General features: G+C 32.7%; 1 protein-coding gene across 3 annotated transcripts in view; it reads right to left on the reverse strand.

The window, feature by feature from the left end:
- LOC139492092 (dystrophin-like) overlaps positions 1-24,622 on the reverse strand; it is a 223,371-nt gene that overhangs the window by 120,647 nt on the left and 78,102 nt on the right. For all 3 annotated transcript variants that reach the window (XM_071280234.1, XM_071280235.1, XM_071280236.1), the window contains 8 exons: positions 24,115-24,353; positions 23,180-23,359; positions 22,543-22,806; positions 21,926-22,013; positions 19,246-19,487; positions 18,556-18,709; positions 8,429-8,601; positions 5,032-5,247 (listed from right to left, as the gene is read on the reverse strand). In XM_071280234.1, the coding sequence (XP_071136335.1) occupies positions 5,032-5,247; positions 8,429-8,601; positions 18,556-18,709; positions 19,246-19,487; positions 21,926-22,013; positions 22,543-22,806; positions 23,180-23,359; positions 24,115-24,353 (1,556 nt within the window). The remainder of the gene's footprint in view (positions 1-5,031; positions 5,248-8,428; positions 8,602-18,555; positions 18,710-19,245; positions 19,488-21,925; positions 22,014-22,542; positions 22,807-23,179; positions 23,360-24,114; positions 24,354-24,622) is intronic.

A 24,622-nucleotide genomic window follows, 5' to 3' on the forward strand; every position in this document is an offset into this window, starting at 1 on the left:
TTACCATGCTGTGGTCCTCATATGGTGGTATACCCAAACCACCGTTATTTGGCTCCAATGGCATTTTATACTGTTAGAACTCAATTTTTACGGACTTGGAAAATTGACTTCGGATGAAACACAATTTTCTGGAGGGGTGGGGTTTCCATCGATATCTTACACAGTAAGTTCAGAGATAGTGCAAACTCACGGGCATATAACTACTAATCGTAGTCATATAACTACTAATCATAGTTTTTGTTGAAATACGCATAGGAAACGACTACTTCCTGTTGCAGGTCCATTTGTAGTCAAAAATCGGAATAAATAGTGAAATTCCATATTTTTGGTCCAAATGACCGTCTTAAGGAAGCTGGCTTGTCATGTTTTGGATTTTTTGTCAGATTTTCGGAATCCTCTGGTTTTATCCATTTGAATGCCTTGAAAAAATTTTCCCCGGTGACCCCTATTTTTCTTTTTGTAAATCTTTTACATGTATAAGGATAAGCCATCTGTAAAAGTCTTATAAAATTTTAATTACTTTTTAACAGTTTTTGAGAACTTCAACCTGTCATTGATAAAGCTATGAAAAGTCAAGAGAGAATATTTTCCCGCCAAAATTTCAATGGCTTATATCTCGAAAACAAGCACGGTGACCTATATATATTTTTTCCTCTTTTGATTCCTTTATTAATTCCCTATTATTATAAACTAGTGTTTTGAAAAGTTAATTACTTTGAAACCGAGAAGCGAACTCCCTTAACACTGCTAAACCAAGATCAGATTCACTCCCACCTAATAACTGTTGGAGTCAATTTGTTAACTGGGGTTCACTCTACATGCAGACTACAACTGGATACATATACCAGCATCCCTGTGTCTTCGGGGTCAAGAAAAAGGATGAAAAACATCAAAATTGACACATTTTGCACCTGATGATCAACTTTTTAGGCAATTATTTTTGTTTTTTAACTTTGCCTTTGAAGTTATTTTTTGGATGTAGGGAAGGAATTGATTTGTGCACCATGCAGATGTGTGCATGACTTTCCATATGCAAGCTCTGTGGATTTACAATTCTTTCAGAGGTCCTCATCTTGAATTAAATTAACAATTTTGACAAGACTCCATACAAGAATAAGAAATACCTATTAAACATAGGGAGTAGCCCATCATCAAAATAAATATTATAATAAGATGCATAGTCTGATAAAAGATAGCATAAAGATAACAAACAAAAACTTTGTAGTCAATATCTAATATTAACACAGGGAAGTACTGAATGCACCTCTAAGTAAATAGTACCAAAGTACTGTAATAAATAGGATGGGTACAAGGAAATTAATGTCAATAAAATATTATCTAATATGTTAATAATCAAATATACAACATGGGTGTGTACCCTTACTGAAGAAAATTGAACAATGTACTACAAATATATTCTGACAGTAAATATGTAAACTGTTCAAAATTTATCTACAAATTTGTTCAGTCTTTACATATGAGTTTTGTTTACGGAACTTAACAAAGTGATAATATATGTCTTTTGTCAACTTATTTAAGAAACTAAACAAACAGAAAATGTAAACATGCTCTACTCTCCTCCTTAACAAAGACAATCAAAACTTTTGCTTCCCATGCCTTTACAGGTACCGTAAATCTGTTTGACAATGTAAACAATTTAAGTAATAATATTAAATCACTGAACATGTGAATCAGTGAACGGTGATATTAATGAACAATGTGAATCATTCAAAACAATGTTAATAAATAAAGTGAATCACTAAAATGAAGAGAAGCAAATTAATGACACAAAGCAAACCAGACAAATAAAGTGAATTGATAATCCCAACATGAATCGGGTGTAAGTAAAGTGATTCAATAAAACAAAGTGATTCAATCATTTTAGAGATGTGAATTGTGTAGATAAAATGAATCAATGATACAAAGTGAATCATGTAAGTAAAATGAATCAAAGCCTTAAAGGCTGTAAAAGCAATTGCTGTCATGTTAATGTTTGGGGACTTTTATTTTTCATCCACATATATATAATAATTAAACCTGACATGAGTGTTGTCTAGTTAGAAGTAAGAAGGTTTTAACTTTATATAAATAAAAGACTTTAGCAGAAAGTCATTTTTAATATGTTTTATATTTCACAAGGAGACAACACGTTTACCAGGCTAAAGTTGGGGTCAAATATACATGTGCTGAAACATATAACTCAAAAAGAAATCATCATGGATTATCCCCTGGTAGTGTTTGTAACTGGGCAATAATTTCCTTTATTGATTTAATTTTAACAATTTTCATTATTAATTTATATTTAACCATTAACACAAATGATTAAGTTAAAACATTTCAACTTTCCAGACGCAAATGTTAAAAAACGTGAAAGAAATAAAATATCTTACAAGACATAAACATGTAAAGAATAAATATATATTTCAGCTTAATAAAAATATTTTCATAATGGTACTTTGTCATCATTTTTAAAACTAAGTTCCAAACATTATTGCTCAGTTGATATACATGTCCTTCTGATGCGGTACGAGCACAGGCACTTGTTTCTATCCAAAATAGTTTTATATGGATAGCCGACCTTCCTATGGATAGAGTGCATGTGGGTACGAGATAACTATAATTCTCATGCAATCCCGAAAAGGGGGGGGGGGTCATCACAGACAAACATGACATTAAATCGTTATCACTGATGTATTGTTTAGGGCCAGTTGAAGGACGCATCCGGGTGCGGGAATTTTTCGCTGCATTAAAGACCTGTTGGTGACCTTCTGCTGTTGTATGTTTTTCTATCGTCGGGTTGTTGTCTCTTTGACACATTCCCCATTTCCATTTTCAATTTTATTATACGAACAAGAACAAACAGCTCTACGTTGCTTTGACATTTATCAATTTTCAGGAAACATTGCGAAAAATGATCTTCAATATTTCGAAAACATGCATGTGAAATAAAATTGCTAACACGGTGGACCGTCGAGTGTCAACAAACGTAGTAGACTTGTTCACTGAAAAGACGAGGATAATGGTTTCATCTGACATTTGTTATGCATTCCCAGTTTTGATCATGATATTTAAAAAGACGTACTTTTTTCAATCTATGTATTAACTAGAAAATTCCAAATTGAAATATCTCTTCATCTGGACCGACTTGGCATCTACTACGTATGGACGGGTCCATTTCATTAGTAAGGTGATCGATAAATATTACGGAGTTTGACAGAAAAGGAAAACGAACTTATTGTTATGTGTTTTCAACAAGGGTTTCGTTCCGCTAAATTATTTGCGCAAACAAAGTTTGTCTATTTTTAGATTACAGGTAATCATTTGACACTACGCATTAACCTGTGTAGTGATTTTGATTTTACGATAAATGTATGAATGAACGATAATTTTATGAATGAACAAGAGCACCTGACCTCTTAAAGAAACACAAATTAAACATAAAAAACCGTATTTAATAGGAGATAATTCAGTTAAATTTTCAATACTAAATCAACAACTGAATGAGTCCATATTTTGTTGAAACATCGTACGAACGGCGGAAAACGGAATCGCAGTTATAAAAATGTACTTTTTTACACTCGGACTTCTATGTTATTTGATAGTCAAACGGTTGACCCTTTAAATACAAAAATACATCTACAAGAATATATTCTGAAACTTCTTAAATCCACTAACGTTTTTTTTAAGTTTCAAGCTATGTATTGCATTAGAAAACATACATAGGTGTTAAAGAATGACACACCAGGAGCCTGTTTAACAAAATACTATGGCTTGATATGGGCGGAGTCTCTGATCTGGGTCACAAAGATGGCCATACGCGATAGCATAAAAGCAATTGCTTTAAAAAATGACAGAAAGTATAAAAGGAAAGACAAGTGAATCTATGAAAAAAAAATGATGTGATTAGTTAAGTGAATCAAGGACAGATGGTGAATCAGATAAGAAAGGTGAACCAATGACACAAAGGGAATCAGATTGGAAAGTGAATCAATGACACACAGTGAATCAGATTAGAAAGGTGAATCAATGACACAAAGAAAGTAAGTCAATGACACAAAGAAAGGTGACACAAAGAAAGGTGAATCGATGACACAAAGAGGATCAGATTAGAAAGGTGAATCAATGACACAAAGAGGATCAGATTAGAAAGGTGAATCGATGACACAAAGAGGATCAGATTAGAAAGGTGAATCAATGACACAAAGAGGATCAGATTAGAAAGGTGAATCAATGACACAAAGAGGATCAGATTAGAAAGGTGAATCGATGACACAAAGAGGATCAGATTAGAAAGGTGAATCGATGACACAAAGAGGATCAGATTAGAAAGGTGAATCAATGACACAAAGAGGATCAGATTAGAAAGGTGAATCAATGACACAAAGAGGATCAGATTAGAAAGGTGAATCAATGACACAAAGAGGATCAGATTAGAAAGTTGAATCGATGACACAAAGAGGATCAGATTAGAAAGGTGAATCGATGACACAAAGAGGATCAGATTAGAAAGGTGAATCGATGACACAAAGAGGATCAGATTAGAAAGGTGAATCAATGACACAAAGAGGATCAGATTAGAAAGGTGAATCAATGACACAAAGAGGATCAGATTAGAAAGGTGAATCAATGACACAAAGAGGATCAGATTAGAAATGTGAATCAATGACCAAGAGGATCAGATTAGAAAGGTGAATCAATGACACAGAGTGAATCAGATTAGAAAAGTGAATGGATGACACAAAGTAAATCATATAAGTGAAATGAATCAAAAGATATGTAAAGTGAATCGATGAAGGCAAACTGAATGGGGCAAGTACAATGAAACAATTAAAACAAGGTCAATCGGTCAAGTCCATTGAATCAAAGACACACAGTAAATCAATAAAGCAAAGATAATAATTAAGCAACAAACCAATAAAACATTGTAAATAAATGTGATTTGAAATTGACAGCATGTTGATTAAAAGCACTGTGCTTTAAATGTACCTGTTATATACATATTCTTTAATTACTATAATATACAATCCCTACCTTATACTTTTTTAGTTGACCAATAGCTTTTTCAATTTTGTCTAGCCTTTCGTCAATGACAACAGACACCTGGCTCCACCTAGTGTTTAGGTCATTGAGGTCAGTCTTGAGTTTCGATGCTCTGTCCTCAGTTGCTGCCTTCCCTATTAAGTTAGTGCCTGTCTTGTTAATGTAGTCCAGGCTTCCATTGTGCTCTTGTAAATCTGATTGCAAATTCTGTACAAATATAAATGTATTTTGAACAATAGTTTTTAAGAAGTAAAGTCTAATGTATATTTTCAAAATAGTCTTGATCTTTCTTTTTAATTTCAAAATAAGTATCAAATTGGGTGCAGAAAATCCTGTTGGCATTAAACTTTTAAAAGTGAAACACCTCCTATGCTTTTGTTTTATTTTTGAGTTGACATAAATAACTCTATCTTGCCAAATGTACAAAATTTACTTATTTTCCATCATTTTTTTTTAGTAAAGCATTTCAGAGTGGGTTAATAGATGAACTGATTGGAAGAACACTATGACTTTTACAAATTTAGTGTTTTAAGTAGGGATCAATTATCAATGTAATTAAGTCAAACTTTATTCTTAGATGTTTTTTGTGAAACTTTTCAATCAAATATAAAATATTTCTCTTTGTCAAAATGCCACATAAAAATGAAGATTCTACTGTAAAAGCTAATTATTCTTTTCTTCAAAAATTAGATGATTTTATTCCAATCTTACATATGTTTTGCCAACCTTGATCTGTTAATTATCATAGATAAAGTCAGTTATCTCCCCTTACACTTTATAAAACTGACAGATTTGATGACTTAATGAAAATATCTACTTAAAATAACAGCTGATTCTGACATATCAACATGTTTAAGTGTCAAAACAAATGCTCACTTAAAACCTTCAACTTTCAAATATCCATTAAATCTTAATTTTTTTGTACATTCTGAAGATTTCAACTCTCAATAAAGATTTTTTCTTAAAAAAAAGAAATAGTTATCTTGGAGCACAAATTCCTCATGGAAAAAGACAGCCAAACAAGATTGTGAAGACAATAAAACTAGAGATATTTTGATAGAATGTGTTTTCTTTCTCTTATTCAAAAAGTCTGTATGAGTTTACCCAACATGCATTATGCATAAAACATGTGCTACTTATTTCATGTATGCACTGGTAATATTTACTCAACCTTTGGTATTCAGAGTATGATGGGGAACCACACAGAAACACAATTTTCTGTGGCAGCCATTTTTTTTGTCAAATCAAATTAAAATGATAAAATTTAAACAAGAATGTGTCCATAGTACACAGATGCCCAATCACACTATCATTTTCTATTTTCAGTGGACCGTAAAATTAGGGTCAAAACTCTATTTTAGCATTAAAATTAGAAAGATCATATCATAATCATATCATAGGGACTATGTTTAGAGTTGATTGGATTTCAACTTCATCAAAAAATACATTGACCAAAAACTTAAACCTGAAACAGAACACAGACAGACTGACGAACAAGCACATAAGGCCCCTAGGTGTGGCATAAAAAGCACCTTTTAATTATATCATACATTATTGACATGGTTAGTTTAATTTGAACAAGTACTCTGAAGTTTCCGAAAAGTTGTCAGTGAGCTAAAAACGTTTGTGACAGACAGACAGACTATGAACACAACTAATGACAACAGTTCTTTTTGCCCTGTGAGCCAGCTAAGCTAGCTCCAAACACATTACCGTTTCTAATTGCATGTGTGTGAAATTGTTAAGTAGATAAAAACTTATCTAATGTCCCTTTTTCTACAAATGTTATTACATAATTTACTGTCTGTATATCAAAGTAAAACTGATGATGTAAATATTGATAGAAGAAGCTACTTCAGTGATTACTTATCTTGGCGTATGGTGATACCACCGGTACATCAATAGAAATCAATCTGTTTCTGTACATTACCAGTGTAACAGTCTGTCAGGGGGACAGTGTAATAACTAACTTAACACTTGACAAATTTCCTAAAAATAGTCTAATTGTTCTTCACCTTTGAATGTCATATAACCAAAGATGTGTTTCCGATTGACACCATAAAGCATGGACCCACCAAAATGATAAACTACTTTGTCAATATACATCGCATACAAAAATGTTTTTTACATAAAAATTTAATAATATGAATATCAGTCCATATGATATCATGCCCTGCTTACACTGTCACATTTCTATGATCAATGAATCCTGATATCTGGGTCAAAACCTAAATCCAACATTCAATTTTTAACCTTGAGCTTTGAAATTAAAGCCATACATTCCTGCCAACAAATATTTTGTCTGGTTTAAATGCTAGTACATTCATGAATGAAGGTTCAAGTAAATAGAACATAAACCTTACACCCAACTATTTTAACCTGAATGATAACCTCAATCTTCACCTGCCACTACATTGTGATCAATGAACCATAGTATTGAGGTCATCTCATCCTTTTGACATAGATTTTATATAGTTTATAGGTTATTCTGTCACAGTAGGAAAAATTTTGAAAAAAGGTTTACAAATATTTAAAACAAAAATGTTAACATTGATAGTTATCTATCTTAATTTTTCAGGATTCTGTATTTACATTGTAAGAATATAACCTGGTTTGAGCCTTGTAATGTTAAACAAGAATAACATCATGTATGGGAAAAGTTTAGTCTATGGACTAACCTCGAGCTAATATGTATCAAAAATTAAAAAATATATACTTAGCAGTTGTGATACATATAAATTTTTGCTATATTTATCAATGTACCAAATATAGTTTAAATCATGTGTATTTGAATTATGATATACTTCCAAATTTCTAAAATAACCCTTGCTGCCTTATAGCTTTTTAGTGCTGATGCAGCATAAAGCAAACACCAATCAATTCTAAAATAAGCATATTTAAATAAAGTTTTAATCAATAATGAAATATTTAAATTTCTATGATATATAATGAAAATTTGAGATTTATTCAATTCTTTCTCATGTTTAACAGGGAAGTGACGGATCCAGGGGAGGGTTCCAGGGGTTGAAACCCCCCTTTTTTTGGATGATCAATGCATTTGAATGGGGACATATAGTTGGAACCCTCCCTTTGTCAGTGGTTGAGAACCCCTCCTTTTTAAAATGGCTGGATCCGCCCCTGCAGAGAGTTCAACTTTATTTTTCAACAATAATAATCTAGTATTTATCATAAACTTAGATACAAGGCATATAAAGGCTGGTATCTAAATCTATAGCTTCTATGAAATTTGCCAAAAAGGTTTGAGCTGACCACCAAAGATAAGAGCTGATCTGACATAAGAAAGCATATTTTATTTGGCAGTATTGAATATAAAAAAGTTTTGAAAAATCATATACCCTTCAAAAATAAAAATAGAAATTCCACTTACCCTATACTGTTGTAATTGTTCTTCCATAGTTTCTATATCACAGACCATATATTTTTCTGTCAAAAGTACAGACTCCATGTCACTTATCCACTTCAACGTGGCTCCGACAGCCTCAACGTAAGATTTGGGAGGTACTTTATCCAAGGCCTCAGACAACAACCTTTGTCTTTTACCTAGAATGAAAATAACAATCAATCCACAGTTACCATGTTTATCATTTTTTAATCAACCTGAGAAATCTTCATATATCATTTTATGATAGATGTATCAAATTTTCCAGATTGTTTGATAATCTAAGATGCTTTTTAATCCATTAAAACAAAAATCACTTGGCAAGATTTTAACACTAGAGGCTCTCAAGAGCCTGTATCGCTCACCTGATTCTACTTGGGTTTTTGAAATCATATAAAAAAATATAAAATTTGGCTAAAAGTGACAACACAACCTCATTTATAAGGAAAGGAACATGTTTAATTTCATTCAAAAGTCCCCCACTGGCGGCCATCTTGGATGACGGATCGGCTACAAAGTAACAACACTTGGTCAGCACCTCATAAGGAACATTCATGCTATGTTTGGTTTTATTCCATTCAGTGGTTCTCTAAAAGAAGTCATTTGTATGCATTTCCCATAGGGTCCTATGTTAAACTAAGTCCCCTGCTGGCGGCCATCTTGGATGATGGATCGGCTACAAAGTAACAACACTTGGTCAGCACCTCATAAGGAACATCCATGCAATGTTTGGTTTTATTCCATTCAGTGGTTCTCTAAAAGAAGTCATTTGTATGCATTTCCCATAGGGTCCTATGTTAAACTAAGTCCCCCGCTGGCGGCAATCTTGGATAATGGATCGGCTACAAAGTAACAACACTTGGTCAGCACCACATTAGGAACATTCATGCCATGTTTGATTTCATTCCATTCAGTGGTTCTCTAAAAGAAGTCATTTGTATGCATTTCCCATAGAGTCCTATGTTAAACTAAGTCCCACGCTGGCGGCCATCTTGGATGATGGATCGGCTACAAAGTAACAACACTTGGTCAGCACCACATAAGGAACATTCATGCCATGTTTGGTTTCATTCCATTTAGTGGTTCACTAGAAGAAGTGATTTGTATGCATTTCCAATAGGGTCCTATGTTAAACTAAGTCCCCTGCTGGCGGCCATCTTGGATAATGGATCAGCTACAAAGTAACAACACTTGGTCAGCACTCCATAAGGAACATTCATGCTATGTTTGGTTTCATTCCATTTAGTGGTTCTCTAGAAGAAGTCATTTGTATGCATTTCCCATAGGGTCATATGTTAAACTAAGTCCCCCGCTGGGGGCCATCTTGGATGATGGATTGGCTACAAAGTAACAACACTTGGTCAGCACCCCATAGGGATAATTCATGCTATGTTTGGTTTCATTCCATTCAGTGGTTCTCTAAAAGAAGTCATTTGTATGCATTTCCCATAGGGTCCTATGTTAAACTAAGTCCCCGGCTGGTGGCCATCTTGGATGATGGATCGGCAACAAAGTAACAACACTTGGTCAGCACCTCATAAGGAACATTCATGCCATGTTTGGTTTCATTCCATTCAGTGGTTCTCTAAAAGAAGTCATTTGTATGCATTTCCCATAGCGTCCTATGTTAAACTAAGTCCCCCGCTGGCGGCCATCTTGGATGATGGATCGGCTACAAAGTAACAACACTTGGTCAGCACCTCATAAGGAACATTCATGCCATGTTTGGTTCCATTCCATTCAGTGGTTCTCTAGAAGAAGTTCAAAATGTAAATTGTTAACGACGACGACGACGGACGACGACGGACGCCGGACGACGACGACGGACGACGGACGCCAAGTGGTGAGAAAAGCTCACTTGGCCCTTCGGGCCAGGTGAGCTAAAAAAGTAATTCCATTGTAATACAAAATCAACTTTCTGTAGGGCTTTCACTTCAGTCTCCGCCAAAAAAATAGAATGTCTTATGGGAATATACTGCATAATTTGATCTTTAGAAAAATTCTAAAACAAACTTAAAATCCAGCAATTTATAGGAATAAAATCACATTTATCATGTTCGAGACTGAAAACATTGTATTATGAAAATAGTGAAAAAATTCGTCAAATTTTACATGACTATGACCTTGACTGTCACACACTGTCCTTCAGTGACACAAGATCTCTCTCGGCACATCTGTTCCCCTCTATTGTCATAAACAACTTTTAGGTGATGATGTAATAATAATACAATAGTGTAAAATGAGAAGATTCTGTGGACGGTAACAAACTGTTTTAAAGCTAAATATTTTGCTTGTATATAAATCATTTATGTGAAGAGTTCATAGGACTAAAAATACTAGAGAATCAAAGATAAAATTGATAGGAAAACAAGTTGATTCACACTGTTCTATCTTTACCACACCATTAAGATCAAAAGTACTGATACCAACTATAGCTGTGGAATGGTTTCAGATCGGCTCTTAATGCAATGCTGAAAACTATCACCTGCCATCCAGATGAGACAGAAAGTTTGAGATTTTTCATCATTTGGAATACAAATGATAGTTCAAGATGAAGGGGAAAGATAATTGTCAGAATGACACTCTATTTCTCCACTAATTTGGTTTTTTTTAAAGTCCTTAATTTTATCAGTCATATCTATAACAGATCATACCATGCAGGTTAATGTGTATTTATAAATCCTATATAAAATATATCATATATGTATACAGATTCATGTACCAATATATAGTCATAAATGATATATGCACCAAATTAGTACACATAGCCCTAGTTGGTATCTATCATCCTTCCTTTTGCTTATATTACCCTGCTATCATCCTTCCTTTTGCTTATATTACCCTGCTATCATCCTTCCTTTTGCTTATATTACCCTGCTATAATCCCTCCTTTTGCTTATATTACCCTGCTATCATCCTTCCTTTAGCTTATATTACCCTGCTATCATTCTTCCTTTAGCTTATATTACCCTGCTATCATTCTTCCTTTAGCTTATATTACCCTGCTATCATCCTTCCTTTAGCTTATATTACCCTGTTACCATCCTTCCTTTAGCCTATATTACCCTGCTATCATCCTTCCTTTAGCTTATATTACCCTGCTATCATCCTTCCTTTAGCTTATATTACCCTACTCTCATCCTTCCTTTAGCTTATGTTACCCTGTTCAGTCATTCAGTAACCCCCCCCCCCCCCCCCCCCCCCATTCCGGTATTGAGGCTAGAGTAGACATCATCATTGACGTCACAATATTTGATGAGAAGTTTTCAGCCATGTCACAATGAGTAAGAAGGCATTATCAAATGTACTTTTGTCAAGTGGAAAACTGTCTAGGAGAGGATGAAAAGACCAGTTATAGAATGATATACAGATTGTAAGGTTTTCAAAGTACATGTATATATATTATATATATATATATATATAGAAAGAAATCAGCCTCTCAACACAATGAATAATTTTTAGTTCATTTACTTTATATTTTTTTTAAATAAATACAAGTTAGTTTGAACAAAAAAAAAAAAAAAAACACAAAAAAAATTGTAAAAAGTAAATTTTGCATACCTGTTGTATTTCAATTTGAATACTGGTCCATACTACAATTTACTTATTGTATTATCAAAACAAAATAGTTTTTTGTGGGTGGATCTAGGAGTGTTATTTTTATTTTAATTTCCAATTATACTTACATAAAGTGATTGATCTCTATTTTTTATTGCTTCAGAAAACCGTTGAGATCCTTATTTAGTTCCTCTTATTGATATATTACTGCACATCTTTTCTCAATTTCAAAAAATCAAACAAGCATGGCTAAAGAATGAAGTTTATATATCAGAAAACCTTTTTGCTATACAAATCAATGGCTTTTAATCACCGAAAAAACATTGAAGAAGATAGGAAAGAAATTAAATTGTTTTATGATCTTATTTTTTACATAATGAATCATTCTTTTTCTGATTTCAAATTGTTTACTAAAACAGAAACTGTCTGCTTATTGGTTAGGCTTCCAGCTATGAAATCTTTCCATTACCCTTGAAAACCAGAAGCAACATGTGGTTAAAAGGAGGATTGCATCTCAGGTGTTTAATATTGAGTAATTTATTAATTAAATCTAACTAAACAATAATTGTTGATGGATTCTAATGCACTAGAATTTGTTTACTATCAAGAAACAGTAATTTTTTTTTAAAAGCTTGTTGCTGCAAGGGTTTAAGTGATCATTTTTGGCAAAATGTGTTTACTGATAGTCACTCAAAATTGTTTTGTAATTTTTTGTGTACCATCCCAGCTTTGAGTGATGTGAGCTTTTTGAAATTGGCCCACTCTGATTCAAATCAAGTAAGATATCTGCGATAATTAAGAGAGGTCAATGGTCCAGTTTTAACAAGAGTGCACATGCTGAAATGTCTTGCCTTCTTTACTAATCATTGATTCCTGAATATAAAGCTTTATTACAACTGTCACAGAAACTTAACATAAACCAAGAAAACTAAACATTGACCAATGAAACATGTTAATGAGGTCAACGTCAAATGAACTATGCCAGGCAGGCATGTACAGCTAACAATTCTTCCATACAACAAATAGTTGACCTATTGCTTATAGTTTAAGAAAAACAGACCAAAACACAAACACTTTTAACATGGAACAATGAACCATGAAAATGAGGTCAAGATTCAATAAAACCTACATGACTGACATAAAGATAATAAAACACTTCCATACACCATATATAGTTGACCTATTGCATATATTATTAGAAAAAAAGACCTAAACTCAAAATGTTAACTTTGACCACTGAACCATGAAAATGAGGTCAAGGTCAGATGACACCTGCCAGTTGGAGATGTACACCTTACAGTCCTTCCATACACTGAATATACTAGACCTATTGCTTATAGTAACTGAGATATGGACTTGACCACCAAAACTTAACATTGTTCACTGATCCATGAAATGAGGTCGAGGTCAAGTGAAAACTGTCTGACGGGCATGAGGACCTTGCAAGGGAACGCACATACCAAATATAGTTATCCTATTACTTATAATAAGAGAGAATATAACATTAAAATTTTTTTTTTTTTCAAGTAGTCACTGAACCATGACAATGAGGTCAAGGACATTGAACATGTGACTGACGGAAACTTTGTAACATGAGGCATCTATATACAAAGAATAAAGCATCCAGGTCTTCCACCTTCTTAAATATAATGCTTTTTAAGAAGTTAAAGACTAAGCTTATGCCGCCCCTGCCGGATCACTATCCTTATGTCGAGCTTTCTGCGACAAAAGTGGCAGGCTCGACAAAAATCATGGAACAAGCAACATTGGCTTTGCCTTCCTCAGGTGCAGCTATTTTTCTACAGTGCGAAAACTTAATCACCATGAACCCTAATCCTTAACTTCATGACAACTCAAATGACCAAAAGACACTGTGCCATGCTCCAACACTTTCACATTTCCATATTCAGTGAAGCATGAAATTTTTGCCAAACCCTATGTTGGCATACATATTAATCAAGTTTAGTTCACTAAAAAACGAACATATGTTCTAACTTTCAAGTTGATAGATTTTTAAAGCAATGACTTTAACCTGTCAGGTTTTTTTGTGTTTGGTGAAGTGTGAAATCTTGGTCAAAACTCTAATTAAGCATTTATATCAAACAGTTCACTTCAAAATGAGCATGTGTACTACTGTGAATTCCTTATTTTTCAGAGGATACCAATTTTTGTGAATTTAGTGGTTACCCAGAAACTACAAAATCAAACATCCGCGAAAGTGCAAGTTTCCTTAATCCATGAAAATTGATACCCACAAAAATAAAGGAGTTTGCAGTAAGTTCCTTACTGATTTGACTACAAACTATCCTTAACTTATTTTTTTAAAGCTCTTTAAACCAAAAGTTTAACCTGCCTTTAACCAAAACTTTAACCTGTCTTTAATCAAAACTTTAACCTGATATGTGATAATTGGGCTAATTGAGGAGCGTATAGACGGATAAATAATACTTTTCTACTATAGTCAGCAAAAAGACGAGGGACTGTAAGTCATCATATGTGAAAAAACTGTCTTCAACATGTGGAAAGTAATGAAAATTCTTGGTTACAAAAAACAATCATTCCTTCCATTGAAGTATATATGGTAAAGACGATCTCTGTCAAGCATTATTATTAATATGGCAGTTTTATTAATGGAGCACAGTGAGGTTACACCTTCTCTCCCAACAAATATGATACCAATTACACAACTTCGTCAAAAAATTATGTAAGACCCCAGTACTTTTATCAAGTAACAAAAATATCACCAACAAAATAACAAGTTCTATTATCAAAACAAAAATATTATAGTAGATATCTGTTAGATAAACATAAAAGAGATCGGTAGCAATTATTCTATAAATGTTCTAAACGCCATCTTCAACAGATGGTAATAATTTTGTAAATGATTTTATTTAATGATTGTAGTTTATATTTATAAAAAATAAAGTAAACAGATATTTCATAAAGAGCAACAACCTTCCTATCAAAGACTTGTAATGAAGTGAGCAATATATGAATTCAAGAGACTCCTATGTATAAAGTGCACATGTACTGATTAGATACATGCTTTATTCCTCAGCTCTGAAAATAAAGACCTTCCTGTTGAAGTTGTTGCAAAATATTGTTCCAAGTCACAAATTCTATTACTGATAGATGATTGTAATCTGATCTACATAAGATTTTCTTGGGTTGCTTTGCAGAAATTGGGTAAAGAAATGCTGTCAAAGTGTTTTTGAAATTACCCAGGTATCAGAGGGCATGGCAATGGATTGTGTTAGCCAGAACATTATATATCAAATATTCCCGCAATTTATGGCTGAGTTCAAATATTTCACAAGGCCAATAAAAATCAGTGGACATAAGTCTTTTATTGAATATAAAATGTAAATCAAACCATTATTTTATATTAACTATTTTTAACAAGAATGCTGTCAGTTATGAACTCAGAAATACATAGATACATTCACATGCAGCTTACAGACAACACATAAGTTTTACATGATATGAAACTATAAGGTCTTTATGACAATCACAAAGGTTAGAGTTCATCCATAATATCTCAAAAATGTCAGTCAGTGACATTAATATTAAAATATCATGCTGCTAGCCTTTTCCCAGATGTGCTGAAAACTCAGCTTCTTTACATTATAAAACAATATGGTACAGATTGCTGACTTTTACATCATTTTGTCTCTGGTTGAGAGTTGTCTCAAAGGCTCTGGGGGTTGGAAGATCAATGCTCTTGAATTGGGGACATATGGTTTTAAAAAAGAATGGAACTGCCCCTGTTGGTATGTTGTAAAAGTTGTTATTATGATAAAATGTTTATCCTTTTTCTTTGAGAGCCTATGAACTGTTAATAAATTTTATATACTATGTCTCACTCCATTGATATATATACATACATAAAGTATATATTGATTACGTTCACAATCTGTACATTAAAACAACAAATACATATATATACACTAAGTTTACATGCTCACATGCAATACAGTGAGTCACAACACGGAGTGAATTTACTCACTTTCACAACAAGCTGTAAAAGCAAAAATCAAACAGGTATTAACTCAGATAACTATGAGTAAAAATGAAATGTTTCACACCAATGATATGGAGCCTATATCTTTCATACGAGATACAGCAGTAATTTCTCTCACTAAAATCATATTTATTCTTGCAAGGAGATTTTTTAATTACAATATAAAAAAGAAGATGTGGTATGATTGCCAATGAGACAACTATCCACAAAAGACCAAAATGACACAGACATTAACAAGTATAGGTCACCGTACGGCCTTCAACAATGAGCAACGCCCATACCGCATAGTCAGCTATAAAAGGCCCTGATAAGACAATGTAAAACAATTCAAACGAGAAAACTTACAATACCTACCGATAATTTTAAATAATTAAACATAAGAAAACATAAACATATGTGAAAGGACTTTTTTTCCCTATGTATGTAAGCAACAAATTTAGTTAGGCCACAATTACAAAAGAGTAAAGAGTTGTCACCCTTCCAGTAGAAATAAAATGTTTAACAAACTAATGTTTTAATTACTCGTTCCCAATAATGGGCTGAACTAAGTAAAATCTTTTCCCTTTAGGTTGAGTTTTCACATTTTTTAACCTAACTATAAAATTCATACATGTATTAGGTTAAATAAAAAGATCTACTATTATTTCAGGTCTTTAAATGGCTTTTTCATTAATATTCTGCAATGTGTCCAGTGGAAAAGTTAAACTAACCTTTCTCATGATTAATTCCTTCTTAAAAATCAACATGTGTCCCTAACTCAACTATATTATCATACAAAGAACTACAACTAGGTCAAACACCATGAAAACACCTTTGTATATAAGATTGAGATTTTTTGGCATTAAAACTATAGATCATCCAATATCAGTAATTGGCAGACATATGTAATGAAAACAGATGAGATATTTGTAGAATTTAGCCCATCTATAAATCAGGTGAACTGGTCACCGACTGGGTGATAATAGGACAATAACGTCATTGGCAAATACATTCATTGCTTGCATTCCAACAGGTTGGCTTATGTCATAGTATTACTGCAAGGGAGACATAAAAGGTACACTAGATGTTCCTTATATAAGAGGTTCCTTTCAAATATCTCTATTAGGAAAATATTGTGATCTAAAAAAAAATTACGATTTAAATATTGTTTTCAAAATTATACATGTTTCTAATACAGATGAATAGGGGTAGTCATCAATTTTCATCAATTTTTATAAGAAGCTATAATTAAAACTATATATAATCTATTCTTGTGTAAAATTCCCAAAGGGATTATGTTTTATAGTATAAAAATCATGTTTCAAGTCTTTCAGCCACTGGCCTTCCTCGTTTTGTATAAACTCTCTCAAATAAACTGTAAAATCACCTTTCACCTTTCACAAAACACTAAAAAAACGCTTGTAGTTGAAAAAGAAAGAACAGTAGCCGAACAGTCTAGTTTTTACCCCACAATAATAACTAATATGTAAAAGTATCTTGAAGACAGAGATATATTTTTGCGAGATTAGAGAATTCAAAGCAAGATTTTTCATTAAGAGAATTACAAGAAGTTCAATGTTTGATTTCTCATGTGAGAATACCTACACTTACAAAGCAAATTATTTCAAAAAAATTCGTAAGGGTTCCACGGAACCCAGTGTCTCGCCTACTTTTGCTGTTAATCGCAGACTTAACAAAAATGAGGAAAAACATCAATAAAAATTTCCCTCTCGATACTGTCTTTTGATTGAAAGAAGTTTCCAAGTTTGGTAAAAAATCCAGGATAGTTTATGAATCTAATAAATGTTTTATAAACTTTAACTGCAGACTGTATGTAATGTTAACTGGAAGAAAAACTAAGTCCATTTATAAGTAAAATACGGAAAAAGTGAATTTTTTTTTTACAAAATTTACTTCTGAATAATATCTTATGATCATAAACAAGCTTCTGTCCAAGTTTGGTACAAATCAAGGATAGTTTATTAAAGTTATTAAAATTTTAAAAACTTTAACCACAGAGTGAATGTAATGTTTCCTCGCAGAAAAACTAAGTCCATTTATAAGTAAAATACGGAAAAAATGGAATTTTATTTTTACAAAATTTACTTCTGGATACTTTCTTATGATCATAAACAAGCTTCTGTCTAAGTTTGGTAGAAATTCAGTATAGTTTAAGAAAGTTATTAAAATTTCAAAAACTTTAACCACAGAGTGAATATTTGTGGACGCCGCCGCCGACGACGGAATGAAGGATCGCTTAGTCTCGCTTTTTCGACTAAAGTCGAAGGCTCGACAATAAAATCAATCATTTAAACAAAAATAGTACATAATCTGAAATAAAAAGATTGACAATCAATGGGCAGAGTTTAGAGGTAATACCTAAAGAAAAAGTAGTTCAGGTTTCAAGCTTTATGTAAGCTAATTTTACAGGATTTAAAAAATATATAAGTCAAGATGACATATGAATGATGAAAAATAATAAAATATGAGGGCTGGGATGTAATCCAAAATTGTGCAAGCTGTGAAATCATGCAAACACACCAAAATCAAGACTTACTTATTTTGTCGAAAGTTGTCTCCCATCTTTCTGTAAAGGTTTTTATTTCTGATCTTATTTTATCAGACGATGGCGATCTTTTGACCAGTTTTGCTGCCTGGCTGTTAATTCTTTCAACTCGATCTTCATTGGATTTCATAGCTTTTAATTTTACCTAAAATACAGAATATATCCAATATAAACTCACATTATCCTTATTATAACATCTTCTTATTTTATATTACATAGCATAACATTCTTTTAACATAATAATTTTGAGTATTTTCAGTTTAATACAAGATGATGAGACTTGGCTCTTAAATGTTAAAGTAACAATAAAGGGAGGTAATTACTCCAAAATTTTAGTGCAACACAGCAAGATCATTGTTTTTATTAACAAATATAAAGTAAATTTTGATGATTTTATTATTTCAGTCTAACTATAATCAGTATCTACATTTCCGAAAATTGAAAAAAAAAAGTTTAGAAAACAACCAAAAATTCTAACTAGTTCAAAATTTTGAGTAGTAATTAAAGTATACAATTAATTGTAAAATTATCAATTTTGAAGGCAATCCATTCACATGGTTAGTAAAATGTGTTTTTTTTATAATAAAATGCCACCACTTATAATTTTTTTATGTACTAATTTTCATGTTAGGTAAAGGAACTAACGTCAAAAACAATTACCATTACAGTAAAATAACTTACTCTGCATTGATCTATCTGTTTGGATATTTCTACAGCTTCCTCTGCCACAGATTCCACTGTATTTGCCCACTTTTCATAACTCTGAATTAATTCTTTCAGGGTATTCAACTCATTATAAAGTTTCTTTGTTTCTATATTTAAATCCACTTTGTTCTGTGTATCAGATAGCAGGTGATGTAAACGTTCCCATCTATTCTCCAGATCTGTGATCACCTTCGTAAAATTTGCATAGGACTCCCCAGCTGAAAAATATATCCAAATGTTTAAACAAGAGTGCACACGCTGAAATGTCTCGCCTTCTTTACTAATCATTGATATTATGTTGATAGCCCTAAGTATAAAGCTTTATTACAACTGTCTCATAAACTTAACATTAACCAAGATAACTAAACAAAGACCAATGAACCATGAAAATGAGGTCAAGGTCAGATGAACCATGCCAGGCAGACATGTACAGCTAACAATGCTTCTATACAATATATATAGTTGACCTATTACTTATAGTTTAAGAAAAATATAACAAAACACAAAAAATTAACACTGTGCAATGAACCGTGAAAATGAGGTCATGGTCAAAAGAAACCTGCGCTACTGACATAAAGATCATAAAATATTTCCATACACCAAATATAGTTGACCTATGGCATATAGTATTAGATAAATAGACCAAAACTCAAAAACTTAACTTTGACCACTGAACCATGAAAATGAGGTCAAGGTCACATGACATCTGCCCGCTAGACATGTACACCTTACAATCATTCCATACAACAAATATAGTAGACCTATTGCATATAGTATGAAAAAAAACAGACCAAAACAAAAAAATTTAACTATAACCACTGAACCATGAAAATGAGGTCAAGGTCACATGACATCTGCCCGCTAGACATGTACACCTTACAATCATTCCATACAACAAATACAGTAGACCTATTGCATACAAGAGTGCACACGCTGAAATGTCTCGCCTTCTATACTAATCATTGATATTATGTTGATAGTCCTAAGTATAAAGCTAAGCTTTAATACAACTGTCACATAAACTTAACATTAACCAAGATAACTAAACAAAGACCAATGATCCTTGAAAATGAAGTCAACGTCAGATGAACCATGCCAGGCAGACATGTACAGCTAACAATGCTTCTATACAACATATATAGTTGACCTATTACTTATAGTTTAAGAAAAATAGACCAAAACACAGAAACTTAACACTGTGCAATGAACCGTGAAAATGAGGTCACAGTCAAATAAAACCTGCGCGACTGACATAAAGATCATAAAATATTTCCATACACCAAATATAGATGACCTATGGCATATAGTATTAGATAAAAAGACCAAAACTCAAAAACTTAACTTTGACCACTGAACCATGAAAATGAGGTCAAGGTCACATGACATCTGCCCGCTAGATAGGTACACCTTACAATCATTCCATACAACAAATATAGTAGACCTATTGCATATAGTATGAGAAAAACAGACCAAAACACAAAAATTTAACTATAACCACTGAACCATGAAAATGAGGTCAAGGTCAGATGACACCTGCCAGTTGGACATGTACACCTTACAGTCCTTCCATACACCGAATATACTAGCCCTATTGTTTGTAGTATCTGAGATATGGACTTGACCACCAAAACTTAACCTTGTTCACTGATCCATGAAATGAGGTCGAGGTCAAGTGAAAACTGTCTGACAGACATGAGGACCTTTCAAGGTACGCACATATCAAATATAGTTATCCTATTACTTATAATAAGAGAGAATTCAACATTACAAAAAATCTGAACTTTTTTTTCAAGTGGTCACTGAACCATGAAAATGAGGTCAAGGACATTGGACATGTGACTGACGGAAACTTTGTAACATGAGGTATCTATATACAAAGTATGAAGCATCCAGGTCTTCCACCTTCTAAAATATAAAGCTTTTAAGAAGTTAGCTAACACCGCCGCCGTAGCCGCCGCCGCCGCCGCCGTAGCCGCCGCCGCCGCCGGATCACTATCCCTATGTCGAGCTTTCTGCAACAAAAGTTGCAGGCTCGACAAAAATTGTATTGCTAAAATAAATACTTACAAGTTAAATATTTTAAATATTGTTCATTACCTAGTTTAAAAATGCTTGTTCCTTTTTTTTTATTGAAATTAAAAATCTATAGTTGATATCAAAATTATACATATCTCACAAGTTTTTCAACTTAGTTCTCTTTTGGAAAATATTATCCCTACAATATTCAACTTTCGAGTTCCATGCATTTCTGTCAAAAACTCTGGTTTTAGTGAACACCATTTGTGCGTTTAGGGCGTTGTCACTTCCATTCCAATGTTGAGCGAGTGGTTGGAAAACTATAATTTTATATTATACTAATTATTCGGCAAATTGAATTCTCAAAATTGACAATCAGCATTGCTGTCATTAGTGAATTGTCATTAAGTACCTACAGAACAACTATTATTTCTAGTTTCTCCTGCACAATGACCATCACTAAGAAGCTTGATGAACGTAAATAGTGCAGGGATACAGGTGACCCCCTCTATCTGGTAAATGACGTCATAAAGGCGCATATAATTGAAGAGTTTTTTCCGGTGTCGAAAGTGGTCTATTGCAATATACAGTTAATATGGAGTTCTTATTGCCAGCATCATTGTCATTAGTAACCACTTACCAACTTTAAGTTCTGATATAACTGTCTTCCCCAACCTCACTGTTTTATTGTAGTCCATTTTGTGTGTTCTTATATCATTCTCTGTATCCTTAAAATAAAATTAAAATATGAATAAGATTTTTAATTCTTAGGAATTTTCAGATCTGCTTTATACACATCTAGACTTAAGATAGCATGTAAATAAATTCACACCAATTCCACTAATTAATTTTTTTTTGGCATAATATTTTTTGGTTGTTCTGTAAGCCTCAAGTTTTGAATTAATAATGAGTGTGTATAGTATATTTGTATCTATAACAATACTTTTAGCTGTCAATAACGAGAGATGTGGGGAAAATGTCAATTAGACAAGTGAGCAGCACAAGTTTACCAGTTATATTTAGCTAGAAGGCCTTGCAACGTTATCACTTCACAGAAATCCTTCCCATTTTATTTTCAGAATGCAATATATGTAATTTTTAATTCTCAAGCTTGAAATAGACTCAATTTTCAAACATGAAATTTGCAGGTAATGAGTAAGAAGAGTATTTAAAGTGGAGGAAAAATGTAAGTTTAAACCATAAATCTGTTGACACACTTCTTATTTCTAGTTATGAACAGAAAGTTTCTCTCTTTACCTGAACAAGAACAAGTTGTTCCTCTTCAGTGAACTGGTCCTGGGGAGATACATCATCAGCAATGAGCATTTGGAGAGAAGATTCTGTCTTATCAAACCATTCTAGTAGTTTTTTAAGTTCATTTTCAAACTCTGTCTTGTTGATACTGTCTATTTTTCTTTTCTTTGCAGAAGAACTTGTTGGTGATCTTAATTTACCTTCATCAGAGAACTCAGTTATCATTTCTTTGGATATCTTACTAAATTCTATCCCTGATTCAGAAATCTGAAAATAAATATCAAACAATGTGAAACTGTAAAGAGTTAAATTTTGTGATGAATAGGACATATGTTTGCTTTTTTCCTATCAATCATACTGTTGTTCCTCAAACTAAATTTTAATAAAAAAGATATGTTAATTAATCTTGATCATAAAAACAGAAAAATGCTATTTTAATAGTATAAACAGTGTAATGAGTTCAATGAACAGATGGCATCTTAACTGCAATGTAGAATATTGCTATATGGTACCAAATTGCTCGAGACAATTGCATCCTTCAGTTTAAAAGTTTATATGCATTCAGCCATTAATGAAAAATTGTTGGTGGTGCAAGCATTTACTTTTAATCTAAATCAAAGGGAGATAACTCTGTACTGACCTTTTTACTTAATTTTTCCATCAGCTGTACAATTGCTTCCCATCTTTCCTGAAAACTCTCTAATTGGGAGGTAATTTTCTGTACTGCTTCGTCATTGTCTACACACTGTACAATATCCTGACCACATTCTGTCAGTTCATCAAATCTTCTTACTTGTTCTACCATATCAGTTTCTATTTGCTGTCAAATAAAAAAACATTTTTTTGTTATTTCTTTATTATGGTAAAGCTTTATCTAGAAGAAATCGTTTCAACGAGATCAGTTAGAATTTGCATTCTGTAAATCAACCATTTTCAAACATGTCTGGCAATTTGAAAGGATAATGATCTTTAAATCTAGATGTCTCTACCTAGAACACAACATGCCAATAGGAACTTTATAAGTTTGGTGACATATAATAAATAAGTCAGTAAAAAGTTAAAGAATGAACAGGAACTGCTATCAATTCGCCTTTTCAGAATCTAATGGACTTTGGTAATCCCATTGTTCGTACACCAAAATGAAAATAAAGTTGCGTCATTGGTTGAATTTCAATTTCCGTTTTGGTATTATTCAGACCCATTAGATTCTGAAACAGTGAAATTCTGGTATACCTGATATTGACGTAGATAAAAGAGGATGGAGAAAATAAACCAGAACAACATTCCAATAACGCGGAAAAACTAAAAGACATCTTCAGTAACAAGATAGCAGGATTGGTTTTGATTTGTAAAATTGTGTTCCTGATAATTGTTAAAGGTTTCATCTAGTGAATATGCTGCTATTTTATTCAGAACAGCAGTAAAGATACGTCCTGTGATTTGTATAGATATTAATACTAAATAAATGATTTAAGTGATTCTTTCAATTAAGTTTCATGCCATGCTCTATGCTCATTTTAGCATGGGTACGCAGAATAGTTGTCATAATCTTTATACCAAGCATGAGCCTTTTACCTTCAAATCTTTAACTTGTGTTATCATCATATCTGAATCAGATAAATCATACTGCTGAAACTTCTGTAAGATAGCCTCTTTCTGAGATAACCAATCAGAGAACTTTGTTTGTTCATCAGAGAAATGTTGTAGTTTGAGCAGAACATCCTGCAGGAGGAGCCACTGTTGTTCTGTCCATGTACAAATTGATGCCCATCTCTTGCCTAAATGTTGAAGTTGTGTTTCCATTGCTTCACAAGCTAAAAAATGCAAGAAAAAAATTGAAAATCATAGTACATGTATTAAGTTTCAAAGACACACTTTATCCAATGGCAAACATTGTAATCCAGGAAACTAAGGGAATACAAAGTATTTCTCTGCTTACTTTCAGTTATAAATTCAAACATGTCAACTTTTCAATATCTCCATAATTCATCTATTCAAAATGTTATAAGTGGTTTGTAAAAATTCTAATTAACTATGGTCTTAAATGAGTAAATATGATCTGAAATATCGTTTTAACTCCTTT

Source organism: Mytilus edulis, chromosome 10 (genome assembly GCF_963676685.1).
Source record: "Mytilus edulis chromosome 10, xbMytEdul2.2, whole genome shotgun sequence".
NCBI lineage: Eukaryota > Metazoa > Mollusca > Bivalvia > Mytilida > Mytilidae > Mytilus > Mytilus edulis.